The sequence below is a fragment of the Lissotriton vulgaris genome, chromosome 1_1, assembly GCF_964263255.1.
Source record: "Lissotriton vulgaris chromosome 1_1, aLisVul1.2, whole genome shotgun sequence".
NCBI classification, from domain to species: domain Eukaryota; kingdom Metazoa; phylum Chordata; class Amphibia; order Caudata; family Salamandridae; genus Lissotriton; species Lissotriton vulgaris.
The window spans coordinates 1,180,336,882-1,180,358,990 of record NC_141685.1 but is presented as its reverse complement, the minus strand read 5'-3'; the positions used below and the strand labels follow the sequence as shown (position 1 = coordinate 1,180,358,990).

The following is a 22,109-nucleotide window of genomic DNA, read 5'->3' as shown; positions in this document are numbered from 1 at the left end:
CGCTTCTTACTCGGACCAGGAGGGTCAGAGCGGGTGCTCCTTTTCAGGGGAGCGAGGGCAAGTCTGGAGCAACCAGACTCATAAGTTAGATTCAAAGGTTCGTCGGTACTGGGGCTGCTAGCCAACGGGCAAGCGACCAGACCAACGTGTTGAGCCAAAAGATGCAGAAGGGCCCCACGCAGCACTCGGTGAGTGTGGAGGGGTGAGCTTCGGTGCAAGAGAGGCTCAGGGCTGGGGCTTCTCAAACCCCAATGCACAGCTTCGAGGGTGCTTCGGGAGCTGCACGGTCAGCGCCTCGTGGTCTTTCCAAGATGGCCGGCCCCATGCTTCAGGTCGCCTCCACGGGTCTCAGCTCTGCAGGGACTGTGGATCGGGCTGTTAGAAGGCAGGCACGCTGGGTCTTATTGATCTCTGTCGCTCGAGTTCCGGCGGGAACTGCAACAAAGCAAACGTCGAGGTGCTGGATGGTGCCTGTTTGCACAGGGTGGTCACTCCTTCACCACAAGGGAGATTCTTCAGTCTTCTACGTTGAGTAGGACGTCAAAGGGTCCAGAGTTTCATTTCATAAGTTTCTGTCAGCATATTCTGAGTGCGTTGGCACTGCTCCTATTCTTATACCAATCTAGGGGGCTGGATTACTTGCTAGGTCTCTCCTATGGGTGGGACCCAGGAAGGGGGTGGTTATACCCCTTTCCCTTTGTCCAGGGTCGCGCTGGGACTGGGGCTGGTGTGCCCCAGAACCGGTTTGACCGGATTTTGCAGGGGGAAGCCTTGTGCGCCCCAGGCACTGTCTAGTTTCTTTCAGCCCTCCCTGCCCCAATGCACTATCTCCTGTCTGGGGTGGTGTAGCACCTCCCCGTGACAGGAGACCCTTTGTCCAGGCCTCCTATGCCAAGTTTCGGTCAGCAGCAGGAGGTCAGACTTGTGTCGGTGGCAGCAGCATCCATTTTGTGATGCTGAGGCTCTGGTTAGGATTAATCGCGTTTTAGTAAAGTAACATGTCTTCTCCCTCTAGAAGGGTGGGATGCTATCCCCGTCAACAGGACTGTTGAGGGGATAGTATTCCAAATCGTATGACACCTTACACGACATGTTTTGATAAAGCCAAACCATAACCGCAATGGATTATAATGCACTTAAGAGTATATGGTATGGCATTATCCCGGAACAGCTAAGGGAGTTGTTCCCGACAGCTGCAGACAGGCTCAGCTCATGCTCGAGCACCATGTCACGTAAAACCAAGAACTCTGCCTCCAGGATTGATAAGGCCTGCCATAGGAGTGACTTATAGGTTTATATGTGTCCAGATATAGGTTTAGATATAGGTATACTATATCTAAGCAAGGGGTGATTACACCAACTTGCCCCAGCTGAGTGATCAGCCAGTTGTGTCAATTTAAGAACCAGCCAGGGGTGGCAAAATCTATGCTGCAGCCCCTGGTAGGCCTTGGATGCACCTATGCCCTTGGCACCTATAGTGCACTGTATAGGGGCTGACAAGGTGTCCAGTACCAATTTGGTTATGCATATAGGGTGCATGGAGTCCATTTTAAGGAGAGAGCAGATAGCCTGGGGCCCTGATTAGCAGGGAACCAGGCCAACTAAGTTGAAAACCAGCTAAACACAAGGCAAACATCTGGGGTAACCATAGTCAGGTGACCACCTTCCTACATAGACATAGATCGCAATATTACTTGCCCCCCCCCCCCCTATTGGGGCATATCTCCACCTGAGGGGACACCTCAACAGATCTGAGGAGTTTCCTATTCGTTCAGAGGATGGAGAGCTCAACCATGTTGGGACCTGTTTGCCTGTTAGTTTTCTGTTGGTACTGTGGTCCGTTTTACCCCCTATGCCTCATGTGTTTTTGGAGGGGGCTGTTGATCTGGGATTTTCACTTCCCCTCCTCCTGTCGGAATATTCCAGCTAGTTTGTGGCCACATATGTCCTACTGCACCTGCTTTTTTAGGCCGAGCCTTCGTAGCGCATGCGCTGCAAAGGAAAACAACCTTTTCCTAGTGCTTAGGCTTTTCAGCCAAGCACGTACACGCGTTGCCATTGCCTTCAATGGCAACGTGTTCGCGTCAGGAGATCCACTCGCGGGAGCGCGCGGCCCGTCTGGTCCTAATTATCGCTCCTGCGAGTGAATCCCTCCCCCCTGCTGCAGCGCGAACCCTTTTAGTTCTTGTTACTCTTTGCGGATACCACGCAGGCTTGAATCTCTTCCGTAGATACAGCTCTATTGAGATGGCTGGTTGGCGACTGCTGCTGCTGCAAGTGAGCACTGAGCTGCGTTCTTCTCGCTTCATTGAGCTGGGGTAGCAGCTGGACATGACTGCGCTTTCTGCTGCTGCTGGCCTTCACGGCACTCTCCATGCTGGGGTTCTCGTGCATAGCTGCTCCACAGAAGGGTCTTCGGCGAGGCTGTTCTTTAAAGTGTTGTGTAACAGTGCTTTAAATGAGGCCGGTACTCACGGGTATCAGTACCGGCACTTTGCTATTTGTGTCTCTTCAAGTACCTGCACTTCTCTACCGCCATAGAAAGTACCAGTATTCCTGTCAGATATGTCATGTTTATTATTACTTCTGGAGAGGCTGTCGGCGTGGAGCCTTTCACCAGTATAGTCTGACACCAAGCTGTAGCCCTGTGCTTAGTCCCTGTTCAGCAGCAGTTCATTTGCATTATGTTTTAAACGTGAGGGGTGTTGAGAATGTCACCTTCACGCTGAGTTGACAGAGCAGTGTCCTTTCAGACTCTGCTCTGTCAATCACATTCACACCAGCGTGTGCATTTGGGCGCGAATTAAGGGTTGGTAAGGAGTAAAAAATGTCTTTTATATTTGGTGAACTTTTTGTGGGAGTATTTGACTGCTTGATAGTGTTTAACTGCTCATGTGCACGTTTGTGTATAAACGAAAGAGGAAGAGAGAATCTGGATACTCAGAAGGTGTGTTTTGAAGGAAGTGTGTGGATTGCTTTGTATGTGGATGTGTGCTAGCACGTGTGTGTGTTTGTGTGTGTGTGTGTGTGCACACTTTCCCTGAAACAGCAGCGGTCGAAGTGTAAAAATAAAGGTATGGGATCGGGAACTGTAATCTTCAATGCTTAATTGGGCAGTAGGGTCCTGGTCAGTAGAGGACTGAAAGGGGCAAAAAATCCTACCACTCTTTATCTGACTTTTCGTCTGCAGCTTACAACAGATATGTGTTTGACTCGATTGCTCAAGTGATTTCTAAATTACATCCCGTATCCACCACACCTGTAGTGCAGAATCCAGTGCACTCCTGACACGCATCGCTCTGTGCTCCCCTTGGACATTTTATCATGTGCATTCCGCGAAGCGTTACACTCGGCAGACCTGAGGCCTCAGCCGGTGAGAGAGTGCTCCCTTGGTGCTCTGCACCACGCATCCCTTGGTGCACGCCATCTTGTTGTCCGCCGCTCCATAGCCTTGTGTGCCTCGTGCTGCACTTGGTTATCTGTTTCTTTCAGTCCTAGCGCTTGACGCACGTGTGGTAATTATATGCGGGCATAAATGCAAGGGCTTACTTGTGTTTAGTTGGCCTGTGTGCATGCTCTCTGTACGTTTGTATCAGCATATGTGCCCCTGTGTGTGTGCACTACACAAAAGCCACATATATTGGCTTTGTTAATGTTTATTTGCCTCGTTTTATTTTCCTCTTGTTTTTTTAACCTAAGTTCACATGTTCACGAACTACAGTTGTTGTTGGAAAAGTTAAAATCACTTGGTCTGATATTTTTTGAATTCCCTATGCACAGATTCATTATCTGCATCATCTCTCAGCCTCCACGAACTATCAAAGCCCCCTTAACCCCTCCCCTCCTCCTTTAGCTCCCAGTGTGTTCTTTCCACATTCCCCAAGGATGAATTAACGTGATTTATAAAGCGCCTTATACTCAAAAGGTCACAAGGAACCGGTATTTGAAAACATGCAGGTACAAAAACATATGAGCTCCCCCGCCAGCTATCAGTGTGCCTCTCGCTCCCTACAATGAGCTGCCCCCACCAGTTATGAGTGTACCTCTCCCTTCACATCATGAGGTGCCCCCCCACCTCTGTGTGTTGTGTGTGCGTGAGTTTGTGAGTGAGAGGTTTTTAAACCTCACTCCGCCCCAGAGCTCCAAGCACAGTTCCATCTCTGCCCATTGATGGTACACGGGAAAGTTAGGACTCTGGCAAGTGCTTCCAGTCAGAGGCCGTGTGTGTGCGTGCGTGTGCGTGTGTTGTGTGTGCGTGCATTGGTGAGTGTTTTCAAACCTCATTCCTCCCCTGAGCTCCAAGCACAGTTCCATCTCTGCCCATTGATGGTACATGGGCAAGTTACGACTCTGGCAAAATGCTGCTCCGGCAAGGCTGAGGGAACCAAAGGCACCAGGCTTTTGTTTCACGAGGCAATAGACGCTTCAGCACTTTTACAAACGAGGCCTACGCCGTCACATATATATTTACCAGAGAGAACCCAGCAGGGATTAGGGCTGGTGAATCAGCTAGGCTTTTGAAGTGAAACGTTTAGAAAGGGATAATTCCAGTAATGCGTGAGGCACCAGTCCCCTGGTAATTTGTTAAAAGAACCATAATCACTTTTAGGTGGCATCTGCGTGCACACGTTCAGACACCTCTAACACAAGAAAACACCATTAGGATTTCAAAGCATTTTTTCTTTATTATTACTGCATTTTTTTGTTTTTTTTAAAGGATATATTGTGTAAAACACTTGTAACTTCCCAGTAGGATGTACGAGCTTTTGAATTCGTTTTTGGACCCATCAAGGTGGGAGCAAATGTCCTGAATACTGTTTAACATTTTTTTTTTACAAAAAAAAAAGTTGTGCAGTTGCGTGCAAATACGCAATTTGTTCTCCAAGCTATCGGAGCTTCCTGGAGGATCTTTAGGTTATACTCCACATTTATACCTACCACATGCCTCCGTCATTGTTTTACAGTGTGCTTTTTAAAGGTTGTGCACACTTTAAAACAATGACGGAGGCACTTGTTTACTCAGTTTGATCAAAGCTCGGTCTTTCAGGTCATTGTCCACTCAGCTTGATCGAAGCCCGGTCTTTCAGGTCATTGTTTAATCCCCCTGATCAAGGCCCAGCAGTCAGACCATTGTCCAGATAACCTGATCACGGTGTCAAGGATGTTTACCAGGCTGGGAGCAGGAGATGGAAAACAAATCATTTACACAGGGTGTGAGTGACTCGTGACTTTCTGTTGAACTGCAAAGAACAGGGGGGGTTGGTTGTGCGACAGTTCCTGGGCAGAAATGCAGGCTGCAAAATGGTTGTTGTCGTGTTAGTTAGACTTTCCTCAGGTATCAGTAGAAACGACCAGGTGGGTCATGTGGAAGTGTTTGACACGAGATGGCAATGAAAAAGCAATGGAGTCCCTGTACAAATGATGCAGATCAGAAGAACACTTTTCCTCAGACCCTCCTTTTGCCATTGAGTGGTAAATACTTTAAGAAATGTCAATGTTCATAAGGCCATCGGTTTCTTGTTGGAGCATCATCATCATATTGGTGTTGTGAATGTTAGAGGGTGGAGGCTTGATGGTCTGGACACATATTTACAGAGCACTGGTAGGCACTGAAAACACAAACAGCAGGAAACCAGGACAGTTACTCCCAAGGCAAGGAAGATGAGGATCCTCCACCCCCACTGGGAAAGGAGGCCCCAGATCCAACCTGTGAGGGACCAGTTGCCCTCAGCCAGATGAATTTCAGAAGAAAGGTGATGCAGACGTTGGATGGCATCGTACAATGTAGGTGCATTGTCTGGGATGTACACGCAGCAGCTGGAGCCAATCAATTTACACACACCACCACGATCAGCAAGGATGACATCTAGGACCATTCGGTTCTGAAGCATTATCAGGCGGTCCGCCTGTAGCTCTGCAGTGATGTTGGAGAGGGCACCAGCTGTTACTGTGATGGTGGCTTCAAGAACCCTGGTCAGTCCTCGTACAGCCCGACTGTTTGCCATGGGGCCCCAGAAAGGAAGGAAGCCTTTAAAGAAGTCCCCTGTTTCCTGGCCTGCTGTATCCTCAGCTGATATGACGCCCCTACGTACAGAGCACCCTTCATTGACAGGTGGTAACCTCCATGGGTAGAATACGTTGGTGGAAGGAGGAAGGCCAGATAGCAGGTACCAGACCAGTTACGGGGGAGCCAAGTGTAGGCGGCAGTGCCACAGATGAAATAGGTGTTGGGGGATGCCACCAGCTTCGGAGGAGATGTAGAGTTTAAAGCTTTTGTGATATCACACATACTGGTACCAACTTTCTTAGTCCCTAGGCCATGAATGCAGACATGGCCTTGCACATTTATGACATTCACAGTGTCTGATTCATCATGCAGTATCCTTCTTGTGCGGAATCTGGAAAATGTTTGTCGATTACTTGAGTTGAATACTACCATCTCATTGAGTTCATCTGGTGATAGTAGCGATGTGGATGAGCTGGTCGACCAAAAAGGAGCATTGGCATGGCCGGATCTGTTCCGCCAGAAGTCATCCTGAAATGTTCCAAGAGCAGAATTGGCAGTACCATTGACAGTAGGCCTCCTGCATCAACATTCACCATGCAAGACAAGACCCAGAGATGGAAAAGGGGTAGGGAAAGAATGGGACAGGGTGTATCATGGAATGCGGCATCAGTCCACAAACTCAGCAGTTGGAAGTGTTCATGATCAGCTGGTGATGATGCAACATTTGGATGAAGGTGTTATTGAAGGATTCTGCACGGCAGGGTAATTTGTGGGCTGTAACGTGTAATAATGGTGCTCTGCAGGAGTCGGGGTAGGAGTTGGTGAGGTAACAGGATGGTAGATTAGTAACAGCCAACAAAGGATAGACAGGATGAGGGAGACAAACAGTGTCACCACGGTGACCATGAAGCATTTACTATGTCGGAGACTAACATATTGTTTCTGGATTCGGGTGTTTTGGACGGCAGCCATTGTGCTAAGCCAGGGACCTCTAGTGGCTGTCTGTGATTGGTGGTTGCTTCACTGGGCGCAGGTGCCAAGGGCCCTATGGCGTACCTTAGTCTGACACACCAGCACTACTCTCAGCCGGGGAAGATCACAGCCTATAGGCACTTGGCGAAGTCAAGGGCAAGCCTTCCCTCAGGGGCGCAAGTTATATCGGTCAGAAGTAGGACAGTATGGTTGGGAAACAATTGTTTTTGGTGTTGAGCAGAGTTAAGGGAGGGTTCCACCCTTCCTTTCAGCATGCTGTCACTCTCTGCTTCCGTCGATGTAGAATGCAGTCTGGCATCGCTGAATGGGACAAACGTCAGGACTGTTTCTTTTTCTGAGTCTCCTTCTCCTTCCCTCACCCACTGATCATAGGGGAGGGGCAGAGGCACACGCCTGCAGTGCGACGAATGCACCCAATTCTTCCGACCTTCTACTTTCACGGTGGTGCGGGTGGCCAGCAACACCTGACGGGCTGTGTCCAGCGGTGCTCGAGGCTCTTAGTCCGTTGAAAGTTCCGGATCAGGACCCATTCACCAGGTTGGTTAACGTGTTCTGGGCCCTAGCTTTTGTCAGGTATAGCCTCATGCACCTGGTGATAAAGAGTACGAAAGGTATTAGTCAGGCTGTACAGATAATCAGTTAGTACAGGGTAATCAACATCAGACAGTTTCCTAGGCTGCTGGACACCCCATACATTGGCAGGCCTCCGAACATAATCTCATGGTGGGATAGCCCTAACCTGGTGTGGGCCGTTATTCTTGTGGACAGTAGGGCTAAGGGCAGAGCATCAACCCAAGTGACACTTGTCTCGGCTACTATTTTGGCCATTTTAGTTTTTAGGATGCCATTGTACACCTCCACTAGATCTGCTGACTGGGGGTGGTTAGCTGCATGAAATTTTTGCTTTATACCCAATGCTGTACAGACATATTCCATAATTTGAGCCATAAAGTGTGTCCCATTGTCACTCCAGACCAAGCGGGGCAAACCGAATCGTGGGAGGTACTCTTTTAACAGCACATTGGCGGTAGTGATAGCAGTGCAGTCTTTGACGGGGTAGGCCTCCACCCATCGGCTGAAGGTACAGACCACCACTAGGACACATTTCAAATTGTTACATCGGTCCATCTGGATGTAATCCATTTGGAAGACTTCAAAAGGGAAGGTTGGAGGAGAGAATTCTCCCTTAGGAGTAACTGTGCCTTTTGCTGGGTTATACATTAGGCAAATCTATGCACGTTATAACCAGCTTTTCGGCATATGGTGGAATCCTAGAGTTGTACCATGTAGGTTCCAACAGATTACATATCCCTTTTGCACTAATGTGAGCAGGACCATGGGCCATCATAACTACTGGTAGCACGTGACTGTCAGGTAACATCCATTGTCTTTCCATAGTCGTACGGACCCAACACCCATCAATTCCCTCCTTTGCTAATTGCTCCTTCCACACCCTTAGTTCCTCAGGAGTAGTATGGGACTGAATATCAATCACACTCTGTACTGTGTTTTCAACCATTTCCTCGTCGGCCACCCACCTAGCGGGACCTCCTACTTACATTCCTTCCCTTTTCCTAAGAGCTGTTTGTCTGGCCGTCTGGTCAGCCAGGGCATTGCCTTTCCCAACATCTTCTGTCACTTTCTTATGGGCTTTACATTTTATAATGGCCACCTTTCTGGGGAGTGTCAGGGAGTCTAACAATCGGTGAATTAGGGGGCCATGTTGAATCTTGGTCCCATGGAAAGTAAGGAAATTCCTTTCTTTCCATAGTCTCCCGAAGTTGTTGGCAACCCCGAAGGAATATTGTCTGTCAGTATAAATATTTACCGTCATCCCTTTACTTATCTCACAGGCTCTAGTGAGGGCCACTAATTCTGCTGCTTGAGCAGAGCACTGCGGAATCTGAGCTGTTTCTACTACTTGCCCTAATGTCGTGAGGGCGTAGGTGGCTGAGGGGTTACCATCTGGCCCTCTGAGACATGATCCGTCCACATACAGTGTACCTTCTGGTTCTGCTATCGGGGTATCCTGTAAGTCAACCCATCCCTTCGTCTCCTCCTCTGTCCTTAATATGCAGTCATGTGGGTCTAATCGGGCATCCTGAGTATCCAGTGGGAGTAATGCGGCAGGGTTTAGTACAGTGCATCTCTTGATGTTAATGTGGCTGGCAAAGAGTGTCAGGTCATATCCTGTGAGTTGTGCGCTAGTGAGGTACTGTGTCTTGGTGTTATTAAGGAGGGTATCTACAGAATGAGGGACCATCAGAGTCAGGGGGAAGTTCATGACGATCCCCGCACTCTGACAGACCATGAAGGTGGCCGCAGCGGTCTCCCGTAGGCATCCTGGGAGAGCCTTTGCAACAGGATCTAAGGTAGCTGAAAAATAGGCACATGGCCGATGGTGACCTCTGAACATCTGGGTCAAGACAGCGCATGCACAGCAGTCTGTCTCATGTACAAAAAGAAAAAAAATTGTTTGTTATAATCAGGTGTACCGAGGACTAGAGCAGTACACAGAGCCCTCTTTAAGTCTTAGAAGGCCTGCGCATGCTCTCTAGTCCATGGAAAGGAACCGTCTGATATGTCTTTAGTGGTGAGGGCAAGAAGAGGTTTGACCATGGCCGAAAAATTGGAAATCCTCCGTCTACAGTATGAGGTTAGGCCTCTGAAGGCTCGCACCTGCTTTTATGTTTGTGAGCCTTCATAGCATTGATAATGGCTACACGATCAGTGGTGAACTGTCTTCCCTCCTTCGAGAGGAGATGACCTAAATAGGTCACCTTCTCTTGACAAAACAGAAGCTTTTTCAAAGAGACTTTGTGATTAAGGAGGGCAAGGTGGCGTAAAAAACAGAGAGTAGCTTCTTTACATGCTGGGGCAGAATTTGCAGCAATGAGGAGGTTATCTGCATATTGTAATAGTGTGGAATTATCAGGGAGTTCCAAGGAATCTAGTTGACTTTTTAGGGCTTGACTATAGATTCTGGTGCTCTCGGTAAAACCTTGAGGGGCGCGGCAGAATCTAAAGCTCCGCCCACCAAGGGAGAAACAAAAAAAATGTCTGCTGTCAGGATGTATAGGAATGCTGAAAAAAGCATTCTTCAGGTCTATGACAGAGAAGTGCGTTGCGTCAGAAGGGACCATCGTTAAGAGGGCTGTAATGTCGGGGACAACAGGATATTGGGATATTGTTATTTTGTTAAAGGCTCTCAGGTCAATCACGAATCTGTATATTTTAGGGGAGAGAGCATCTCCATTGGTCTTTTTAAGAACGGGAATAATGGGACTGTTACAGATATTGCCACGTGTTTCCTCTACTACGCCCTTGTCAATCAATTCAGATATTATTGTTAAAAGGGCCATTTCTCCTTCTGCGGGTAGTCGATACTGCCGGAGGCAGGGGAGAAGTGCACCTGGCTGGATGCTTACCACATGAGGGGATATGTTGATACACCCTACATCTTTGTCTGATGATGCCCAGAGGGAGGAAGGTAAAGACTGCAACTCTGGTGGGAGGGGACCGGATAGGTACATATAGGAAGCTGCGGTGGGAGAAATTGTTAGGGATACACCTTGGGGACTACATGATATGGTTGCATATAGAGCTTTCAGTAAATCCATGCCTAACAAGTTTTCACTGCAATCTGTAGTAAGGACCAAGGGAGCGTCAACATGTGTAGGGCCAATATCGAGGGGTAGGGGTTCGGAGACAGGGTTAGTCACAGGTGTTCCTGCAAAACCCACAGAGACCTTCATATTGCCAGAAAGGGGTGCCTCCGGTACTGACAGACGTGCAATAGAAGACCTGGTGTTCCCAGTATCCAAAAGAAAATTCTGATCGTTCCCCACAACTGACATTTGAACATACTGGCCCCTTAGATCCACTGTAATTTGCACTCTGGTAATTCCCCTTTCCTGGCTGTCCTACGCTTGGTAGGACCCTGTCTCATCAACGTCGTCATAGTCATCATTGTAATAAGTGTGTGTTGTTTCATAGCCATCAAACCTATTGGCCGGGCGCTGCCGGATGGGAGCGTCATCCCTGGGTCTACGTTCTTTATCCTGTGGATGGGGCGGGCCATGGCCTAGTTGGCCTCCCTCCCTGGGAGCGCGAGGCCGAGTCTTCCCTGTTCAGATGTTTTCAGCTAACACGGGACACTCATCTATCCAATGGCTGTACCCCTTACAATAAGCACACTGATCTGTTTGGAGGGCTCCCGTACGTTGAGGGCTGGAGGGGTAGACTGGCGAACCCTCAGAGGGGGTTGGGGTCTGAAATTCCCGCGGGCATCAGGACCTCGGGGAGGGAAAGCCTGCTGCAGAAGTGCCTTAGTCTTAAGATCCCTACCTTCTTACTTTCCTTGTCTCTGTCTTCATTCTACGTATTCTTGTGATATTGTGCCATAGCCAAGATACCAGTCATAGTTTGGGCAGACCACGTACTTTCAACTTTCTTTTTTTTTTTTTTTGTAAAATTTGCTACTTTCAACTTTCTTAAGCCTGGCGGAGATCTCAGGAAGCAAGTTGCTGACAAACCTTTCGACAAACACTGGGCCAGAACCAAGGGTCCGGGGATCCAAACCACTATGTCCCTTGTATTCTCTCTCAAAACGGGTAAAGAAGTCAGCCACATTCTCATATTTTCGCTGCCTACAGGCGTTTATTTTATCCCAGTTAATGACAGTTTCCGGCAAAAGTGTTCTCATAAACGTCATTATTTTACTGAGCAAAGTCAGGATGGCAGCTTCTGGTTAGTACCTCCTACCCTAGCGTCTTCCATAGCCTCTAGGTCAGCCCATTTACTTCCCAACGTTTCTTCATGGTCAGTATGTCGAATCTTGTCCCAAATTTCAGTGGGGACAACCATACCAAAAAGTAAATCTATATCCTCAAGAACGAGAGTACCTCCAGATGTAATCTGACCTAATTCTCTGTAAAAGGCAGCCGGATTCTTCCGGGGATCTGGTAATTGTCCTTTTAACTGCATTTTCTTCTTACCTTTTCCAAGGAACATGAACCCAAAGCCTGCGCCAGTGTGCCTCAACAGCCCCTCTGCCATTATTTTGGGCAGCGGTGGGTGCATTAACAAAGACAGGGGCCGCCTCTCTCATTGGCATAGCTGTTTCTAGAGGGGTGTTGGGGAAAGCGGTCATATCACGGTAAGCCATTAAAGCAGACATAGCACCAAACATCCCTTCTCCCTGAACATCGCCTCTTTTTATTTGTGACCTAAGGTCTGTTAATCCGGTGGGTATCTGCATAAGCGCATTTTCAAATATTTGCATGACCAGGGTACACATGTATTCAGCCCAGGTGGTCTGTTCCCTAATCGTCCACTGGGAAAAGGTGGACCATATTTCTTTAAAGGAATAAATATTCCCTTTATTTATCCAACATTCACACTGTTGCCTCTGTAGGTCATTTTCTCGAAGAGACGAAAAGCTGACTGCAGAGTGCAAGGAGGCCAGTCGGGGGAATTAAACAATTTGTATAAATCCTACTTAACTGTAGACCACGGGGAAGTAGGAAAAGGGAGTGTAGGGGTAAAGTAGCAGGGGTTGGGCATATGGTGACTTGTTGTCGTTCCCGCAGCGTAGACAGGGTTAGCGGGCGTGGTCGGTGTCATAGGAAAAATCGGGAGGGTTGGTGTGACAGGGAGAACAGTAGGAGGGGCAGTGGGGGCAGGAGTGGGCTGTGGCGGGGGATATGTGGGGTGTGAGGCGTCAGGGCAGGGTACATTGGGGCATATGCAGGAGGACTTTCTAGCATGGTATCAAGCAAGGAATCACCTTCTTCTCGCCCTTCCATGTGGCCCTTTCCTTTCTCCTCATGAGCTAGATAACACTTTTGTACCCGAGCCCCATGCTCCCTATCAGCTACTTCTACCGATTTTGTCATTTGATTTTGTACATTTTCTCTGGAGCGGTCGGCCATTAACATACATTCCTGTTTTTTTTCTTGAGCCTTCTACTTTCTAGCTCTCTGCTCTATATCTTTCCTCCAAAATCGGACAGATTTAAACATAGATGGTGCGTTTTTCTTTTCATTAATCGTTCCTCTAAGTTGGCATGAACTTGGGAATTAAAGGAGCCATAAAGTGGCCACTGTAATTCCGAGTTACTTTGTTTCGTATATTTTACCCAGAATGAGGAAAACATTATGGCAGAAGGGCCATGTTTAACATACATCGTATAGCCAGGGGTCACTTCTGGAGGAAGCGGACAAACCGCCACCAGCTGGGAGTCCTGCATACACATACTACTGACTGGCATGCTTGAAAACAGATAACAGACACCAGCGGGTTTTTAAAACTCAACTCGCTTGCTTGGCTTTTGCAAAAATAAATAACAGCAGAATCATACAGAAACAGATAACAGACACCAGCAGGTTCTAAAAAACTCACCTCGCTTGCTTGGCTTTTGCAAAAGTCAATAACAGCTTGACTTTTGCAAAAGTCAATAACAGAATCATACAGACTTGGTGGGTGATCAGTCCACCCTTACCTTACAGGGGTAGTTCTCTTCTGCAGATGTAGGGCTGTGTCCTGCTCCATAAATTATGTGCTAGGGGATTCCAGCGAGAACGCGGTCATATGGCCCAGACCGGGTGGGGAGGAACAGCGGGCGAGTCGTTTGGCTTACCGGATTGCAAGAATCCCTCGGGTAGGGAGCCTCCGTCGGAGTCTCTCCGTGCACCTCCTCACATCCACCGGGCCTGACCTTCGTGCTCGTGGAGTCCCTGTTCAGGTGCCATTTGAAGAACCGGAATAACCCACTTACTGGGTCTCGGAGGCGAGGGAACAGCCCAAGTCTTCCATACCCTTCCTACGTAGTAAAAGGAGACACAAGAGCCTTCGTAGGCAGGAGGAACCCAGATTTATTCAAATAGCCCGGGCTATGGAACAGAGTCCCAAGCTCGTTAGAAACAAGACAGAGGAGGCTGCTTTACTCCGCAGCTTACAAGCCTTTTATACTTTTTTATTCTGGTCTTTTGGCTGTTAGTTCATTGTTCAATCAGGGCAGTGTTTGCAGTTGATACCCAGATCCAGACAATGTTTGTAGATGGGGATCTGGTCACGGCTTGGTACACAAATCATTGTTCACTCAGTTTGATCAAAGCTCGGTCTTTCAGGTAATTGGCCACTCAGCTTGATCCAAGCCCGGTCTTTCAGGTCATTGTTTAATCACCCTGGTCAAGTCCCAGCAGTCAGACCATTGTCCAGATAACCTGATCCCGGAACTGCAGAGGGCACGTGTAGAGGAAAGGTGTGGTGGGTGGCGATCCCCAGTTTGCGGCTAGAAGGACCAGAAATGCCACTATTAGGATCAGCAAGTGGCGAATTGGTGAGGCGCCGCGGCCCGCAATGCAGCTATCCGGCTCACCGCAGGCTGGGGTCGTCTCTCCCGGGGAAAACATCCATTACAAAACAGGCATTACATCGTAATGACTTTACAACGCAAGTCGTTACAACGTTGCGTTCTTACATCGCATGCCATTACAAAGCAAGTTGTTACAACGACTTGCTGTAGGGGGCAGAAGGTGTTGGATTAGTTGAAATAGTAAATTATATGATTCCAAACTCCAGTGCCCCTCCTGCAAAAAGTCATTGTAACGACTTGCGTTGGAATGGCATGCAATGTAACAACACATTGTTGTAACGACTTGCGTTGTAATGTCATGCGTTGTAAACGCATGCATTGTAACGAGTGTTATTCCTCTCCCGGTGATGCGGTAGGCCCTACTGCAGTCAGTAGTGTATATATAAATCAATATTATCTTGTGAACACAGGGTTTTGTGAAAGGAGATGGAAAACTCTTACAAACTCTGAATCAGGGTTGGTTCAGGGATGTATTAAACCAAACGGAAGTTCTTAATGCAAATAAATATCTTACTGTTGAATATTTTCTAACAAGGGACTGCTTTTTATTTTACGTTTAAGTCCAAATACTTCTGCACTAGTGACTTAAAATCATTGGATATTTCTATTTGATTGGTTGCGAACACGAGTACTTTTGCCATCACCATTTGCACCAGCAAAATGAACCACTATGGTATTTTTTGCATCAAGTTAGTGCTGATGTGAACTATTTCTTGTATTTGTAAAGTATTGTTTATTATTTGGAGACAAATTGAGCTAGATCTCTTCTGGGTAAAGTTAGATGAATGGGTCGCACATGCTAAATTAATGGGGTTTGGTGAAAAAATATGTACTTCACATATAGATTCAGAATACCTTAAGACAGCACTGATAATGGAAGCTGTGAGGAGACACCTCAGGAACTAGGGACTTTTGAGTACACATAGGTGGGAGGATCATGTTCTATACATCATGATGAGTACAGTCTAAGACCTGCACCTTCCTTTTGTTCTGATTTCTAACACCTCAAAATCTCTTTTGAGCAGATGGTGAACTGCGAGACGTTGATGATGACATCATCATGAAAGTTACACAAGAAGCTATTGAGCAGGTCGACCGAGACTTTGATGACAAAATCAAGCTGTAAGTAACACATAAAGAGGAATGTGCTGAGTTTATTAAGGGATGACAAAGGGACATCAGTTGCTGCCATAGGAGAAATGGTTAGTAAACATTGGGTGATGGAGGCTATGCACAAAGGGATCAAAGCCATGTAAACTATGCCTAATGGTACCAGGACCCGAATTTAACTGTTCCTGTCGGGTAGCTCCTTGTTGAGATAACAGGAGTCACAAGTTAAAGCTTCCAGAATAAATAGGGAATCATCTTCAAAAAATGGAATTACTTTGTCGTTTATTACAAGTTTGTCACAATTCTGGAAAATGTAATACAAATATTACCATCTGCTCTGAACAGGGAGTTAATATCAGTATGGAGCTGATGCGGGTTGGTGGTGTGGGGCAGGCGGTAAACTGGGAGGGTATTTAGGGTGAGGACAAGCTGTTAATTGTCTTGAGGGTGATTGTCTGCTCCTTCCGTGCTTCAAGGGACAGGCAAGGGTAAAGATGTGCCTTTGTATTGTTTGCCCAGATTTCTCTAATTGCAGGACTGCATCCGGAAGCAGGTGGATAAAGTGAATAGAAAAAAGCCCAGAAGTTGTGGAAACATGTAATAAACAGCCAAATAATTAATTGTGAGTCTGTCATATTCTCTGGTGTGGCCTCAAACTCCAAACTAGTGATTACCGGTAAATGGAGTAGTTATACCTGATCAGTGTCACCATGCCTGTTATCACCACACCGCTTTTCTGAGAGAGTAGATGCACACTGAGAGGGAGGGTTCATCCACAGAGAGAAAGCGGTATGACGACGGAGTGTGTGGTTATGAACACTAAGTGAGACAGGCTGTGAAAGCTAAGCAAGAAAGTATGTGTACAATGTGTTACAATGTAGACAGTTGGATCTTTGAACACAGCCGCTTGTTGTAAATACCTTGTGAGGGGTTGCTGGGAAAATGGGAAACTGGGAAAGAGGGTGTGATGAAGTCTCTTGGCCAATATTGTATGTGAAGATGGAGTTATTCGAGTATATCATATGTACGCCTCATCCACCATGAAGCCTTGTTTCCAACTCATTACTACCACCCACGAAACCTCTCACACCCCACATTCCAGCAGATTCTAAGTATACCAGGATTATCAAACGTGACCTGATTTGGCTCCCCTTGGTAACATACCTCTCTTCATCTGCTCCTCTTCATCCCTCTCCTGCTCCTGATACAGTTGAAGTTCGCAAACCTCCATGATTACCTTTTACTTCTCCTTAATTAATTAATATAATTATGGTATTTCTTTACACTGTGTTTTTTCTTAGTGTTTTTATATTCTCATGATATGTTCATAATTCCTCATGCTAGTAATGCTTACGTTTTATGAAATTGTTATTATATTATTTATTTCTGCCATCCACTTATTGTAACTCTTCTCCTTCACCCCCCTTCCTCCTCCCCCCCTATTTTTTCTCCTTTAATAAATCAAACTTAAAAAAGTATACCAGGATACCTGAACACCCCACACTTTTCTCCTTTACACCAAATGAATGTCCTCATTATAACTTATATGCATGCACCAACTTAGACAGAGCACCTAAACCCAGATGAGGTACAAATAAAAAAAATATGAATACAAACTATAACATATTTTGATTTAAAAAATGAGCTGAAGAAAGATAGAGAAACAAACTAAATATTAACTAAAACAAGTGTTTTCATGAAATCTATAGTTCAATTATATATGAGCTTCCCCATTCGTATTCTCCTATGGAACTACTTTGTTAGATTTAAAATATAACATCATCTTGTAAACGTTTTTTGGGGCCTGATACTCATGTTCCTGTGTCATGTGCCAACTACCCCACCTTTGACCGCCGATGGACCGTCAGCCTCTTGGTTTGTTCTCAGTCCTGTATTAGGTCCTATTTCTGTGGTACTCGTGGTATCCCTCCTTTGTGTCTCCAAGCCTTATTTTGCAAACACCACCACTCACCAAATTCCAAATCCGATCATCTTCTACTTTGACTGCATTCTTAAACAGTTTAACAACTCTTTTGGGACTTACATACTTTGTAGTTTTTGTCACACCTGTAAGTAATGTTATCCTGACCAAATCACCCACAGATACAACTGTATGCTTTACCGTATATCTCCAATTATATTGCTGTTTCCTGCGCCATATTTTTTCTTTTTGTCTAATTTTCCAATCAAGTTCCACTTTCACCCTGCACCTTAAAATGATTAATCCAAGGAGTGTGACACCACCAATCTCCTCCCTCATCTCAACCCCTGCCTGAGCAAGGAGCCCACACCCTGCTTCATTGCCCCACACGTGGCCAGGTACACCGCATTGCTGCTGAGAGGGGGTGTCTTGGGTAGAATAAATCGCTGCGACTTCGCCTACTTGGGTTACCCTTAGCCAGTAATGGCTCCCCCGTCCCACGCACTGCGAATATAGGCTACACCTGTGAATCTCCCTAACTCAGTCTCGTACCAGACAGCCGCTGCACACTAGTCCTGACCTCATTGGCATTTACGGTCCCTGGTCGACCCGTGGCTGCTGCCCTTTGACGCTCAATGACACCTGATACCGCTGCCTCCCTACAGACGCCAGCAGCTCTAGAGGTCATCCGAGGGCACCCCTGTGTAATACGAATGCTGAGGCGGTTTGTAGGTTTCTGCTTTAAGTTTATTGCAACAGCCCCAAACACGTCGAAGCAGAAATGCACCCCAAGTCAAACTGCCCAAAAAACAACCATTGAACCATAGGGAACCAACGAGAACAGGGAATAGGTCACATATTAAAATACCTGTCCTCGTGCAGGTGAGTCGCGTGCCAGTTGTTGTCGCACGTCTTCGCAGTTGCATGTTTCGCGCCAGCAACTTTCATTACAACACATCTTCCTCTCTTAAAACAATACAGAAAAGTGAGGTGTTAATAACATACAAAGTCATTGAGTTTTTTTTGGTTTGTTAATGAGTTTACCAAATCTTCCAGTGATGCCATGACTACCAACTACATCATCTGATTCTGAGTGTGAAATAATTTCACCACTAAGATCAGCCATGGAAGGATCAGTAGGCTCAGAGGAAAACGGAACATCATCAACATATGAGTGATTATCTCTGCAAAACATTTCATTGTTCCATTTCATTGATCTGGGTACGTTTTCTGGTTCATCATAATTAACCCATAAATCATTACTACACCTGTCATTATGTTGTTGATTGTGTAAAGATTGTTTGACATCTGCAGTGCACTTTGCTAATCTGTTCATATGCCATACTTTGCCATCGCTGAGTTTGGCAGCATTGTTATACAACTTGCAGATGCAAAGAGTGGTGAATTTACTTTCTCCTTTTTTGATTTTTTTCTCCATACAAACTTTAACGAAATCACCACACTTGAAGTAGTGTTCCTTCACTCCATGTCTATTATCGTACCATTCCTTATAACACCTTTGTGCTTTCGCTATATTGTTTCTGGTGACCATTCAATTTGTTTTGATGTTGGCAGCATCCATCCCATGTCCTTGCTGATGGGTTGTCTACTTCTCATGAGAACAAATGGAGATTCACTTGTGCTTGAACAGGGTGTGATTCTGTATGCCCATATGAGTTTAAATATCTCTTCTTCCCAATTGAGCTTGCTATTTCTGGATAGTTGTATGTTGCCTTTTATTACTCTGTTGAAGCGTTCAACAAGTCCATTTCCTTCTGCATGATAGCGTGAAGTAGAGTTGTGAGTTATACAGTACCTTTCACGAAACTATTTGAATGTGTCAGATTTAGACGGTTGTCCATTGTCCTGTTAAGACACATTTGGTTAACCCCTCACTCATGAAAAGCTTGTCTTGTAATGAAATAATACTGGTACTGATAGAGCGCGCAGGTCACCCAGCTAGGAAATTTTACTAATACTCATCTGGGCCCATAATTTCTAAGCGCACACCTTAACATTATTTAGGTAACTCACACTCTACTATCAGTATATTTTGAGATTATTATTTCTAATTCCTATATCTATAACCTAGCAATGTAGATACTAGGAACCTAAGCACATTGGATCAGGGAGTTGAGTTTTAAAGTTAGGCACTCAAGAACATTTATAACATTTGTCAAGATGAAATAACCACAGACTCTGAGTAGGTTCAAACTTTTATCTAATCATCATCATCATCATATGTCGTGAGCAGAAAATTGAAAGCAATGAGACTATCAAAATCATAAATCATAAATCTATGGCACAAGATTTGGAATTCCACAGAAACTGTCTTTAACAGGGCAATTATTGCGGACTGTATCAAACTTGAGGGGTCTAAACAGATTCAGTGGCTTTCCTATGTACAGGAATTCTTTATAAACATAGGGCGCCCTGAAATTTATAACTCACCCTCATCATTGTCTTTAATCTCCAGAAAAGCATTGAAGGAATCTTGTCTTGCCTTTTTGGAAGAGCGACGCTGGTGTTTAGAGGGAAAGAAGGCTTCTGTTATTTTTCACCAATTTTTACTGCAGAGTCCTAGCCTGCAGCTTTACCTATCACCTGATCAGACAAGCTATAGTAGAATGCTTTTAGCTCGTCTAAGAACTGGAAGCTTTTTCAGGATGTTAACTTTTCCTAATCCAAATCATTGGTCATCACAACTAACCAATTGCCCCTGTGATGATTCCTCTACCCAATCTTCTATTCATTGTGTCTTGTTCTGTAGATTTTATGATTGGGGGCGGAAGAGATATTTATTACCTCTTCTTAAGCTTTGGAACTTGAGACAATGTAGACCTGCACTACTTAAATGTATCACTTTACCTGATGAAATGACTATTATTGCTGTGTCTAGGTACCTAAAATTTGTAATTAGACGTAGATCCACCATGGTTCAATTGTAACCCTACATGAAAGTCAATGACTCTGTGTTTTACACCATTGAAGTGTTTTTTTGGTGAGCATGGTGTGCAGAATCGATGTTTTTAAAATTTGCTCTTAATGGGAATTCCAGTATGAACTATGTTTATCTGTATGTACTCTTTTTGATATATTTAACTTTTTATGTGCTTTTATGATTTTATTGTAAAATCGAATTAAGCTATCTTTGACTTGACTTGAGAGCCCATGTGCATGCAAGCATTTCACTCTCAATCACTGAATAGCTTTCTTCAGCACTAGTCAGTGATCGAGATACAAAAGCTACTACCCATTCAATGTTTTCTGAATGTTTCTGTGAACCGCTCCAATCCCTTTATTGCCGGAATCAGTTGTGATTAAAATCTTAGCTTTCGGATCGAAACCTTTCAGAAAAGGTGCATTACAATTTTTTTATGTTGTTAAATGCATTTTGGCACAACAAGGCCAGCTGAATTTTACTTTATTTTTGAGTAACTGTCGAATGTGGTACGTTTTTTCTGAGAAATTGTGTATGAACTTAGAATAGTATTCAGTTAAGCCAAGGAATGCCATTACATCATCATTATTGTTCAGACATGGTGCTTTGATTATGTCTGATTTTTCTGCGAACTCGCAGATTTTTTTGCGATTTTATGTATATATATACACAACAATATTCCTTCCATTCTTCATTCTTTCCATGGCATGCAAGGTTCTCCTTTTGTTTGAAGAAATGGTTGCGGCTGAGATAGGTTTAATGAGCTTAAGGCACACATGGTGAGTTGATGTTTGTGCTAGAAAAATATTTACTGTAGAATAATAATAATTAATAATAATACTGGGGCATATTATCAAGCCTGTGCGCTAATATTATCGCCGCTTTATCGGCCGAAAACGGCCGATAAAGCGGCGATAATGGGCTTGATAATATGCTCTATGGAATTCCAATCGAAGCACATGTTAGATGTGAAGACATCTAACATGGGCTTCGATTGGAATTCCACAGAGCATATTATCAAGCCCATTATCGCCGCTTTATCGGCCGTTTTCGGCCGATAAAGCGGCGATAATTTTAGCGCACAGGCTTGATAATATGCCCCACAATCTTTATTCAGCATATAAAAATACCATAAAAGATACTCTATATAAAATAAAAAGCTTACAGGTACGGGCATTATAAAATTTCAACCCTATGAATTCTGCATAGTGCAACTTCAACAGATAAATAAAGCGTTTACACATCACATATTTCATATCCCTCATCCATCGAATTCATCTTCAGACTTTGTTTAGGGCTATAGCACGCCATGATTAAAAATTACAAATAATTTTGTTAAAACAGTATGAAAGAGTGGCGAGCGGGAAGTCTATGTGCTTACTTGTGATCCTTAATCAAAATGCAGCCCTTAAAAAGTTAGTAATACAAAAAAGTGTAAACAAATCTGGGGCCAATTTAAAAAATAACAGAGCCACATGCGCTTGTCTAAATCTGGCTTGTTTTAGGAGATTGTTCAAGAAAAGACTTCTGGGATATGAATAAAATGGGCATAATAAAACAAAATGAAGGGTGTCCTGTGGAGACTTGTGGTCGAAGCCACACGGCCCCTTCATTTCTATTGACGATGTGAACGCTGCCAGACCCACTAGAACATGATGTAAAAGGTTTAACCTACACTGAGTCATTAGAAATCTATAGTGGGCACTACTTAGAAAGGACAAGTATGGTTCAAGGCCCTCAGTAGACTTAACTGCTAAAT

At 45.2% G+C, this 22,109-nt stretch overlaps 1 protein-coding gene across 1 annotated transcript in view; it reads left to right on the top strand.

The window, feature by feature from the left end:
- LOC147748878 (lactoperoxidase-like) overlaps positions 1-22,109 on the top strand; it is a 1,319,638-nt gene that overhangs the window by 18,193 nt on the left and 1,279,336 nt on the right. The window contains exon 3 of the mRNA XM_086964410.1: positions 15,404-15,500. Coding sequence (XP_086820536.1) covers positions 15,404-15,500 — 97 coding nt within the window. The remainder of the gene's footprint in view (positions 1-15,403; positions 15,501-22,109) is intronic.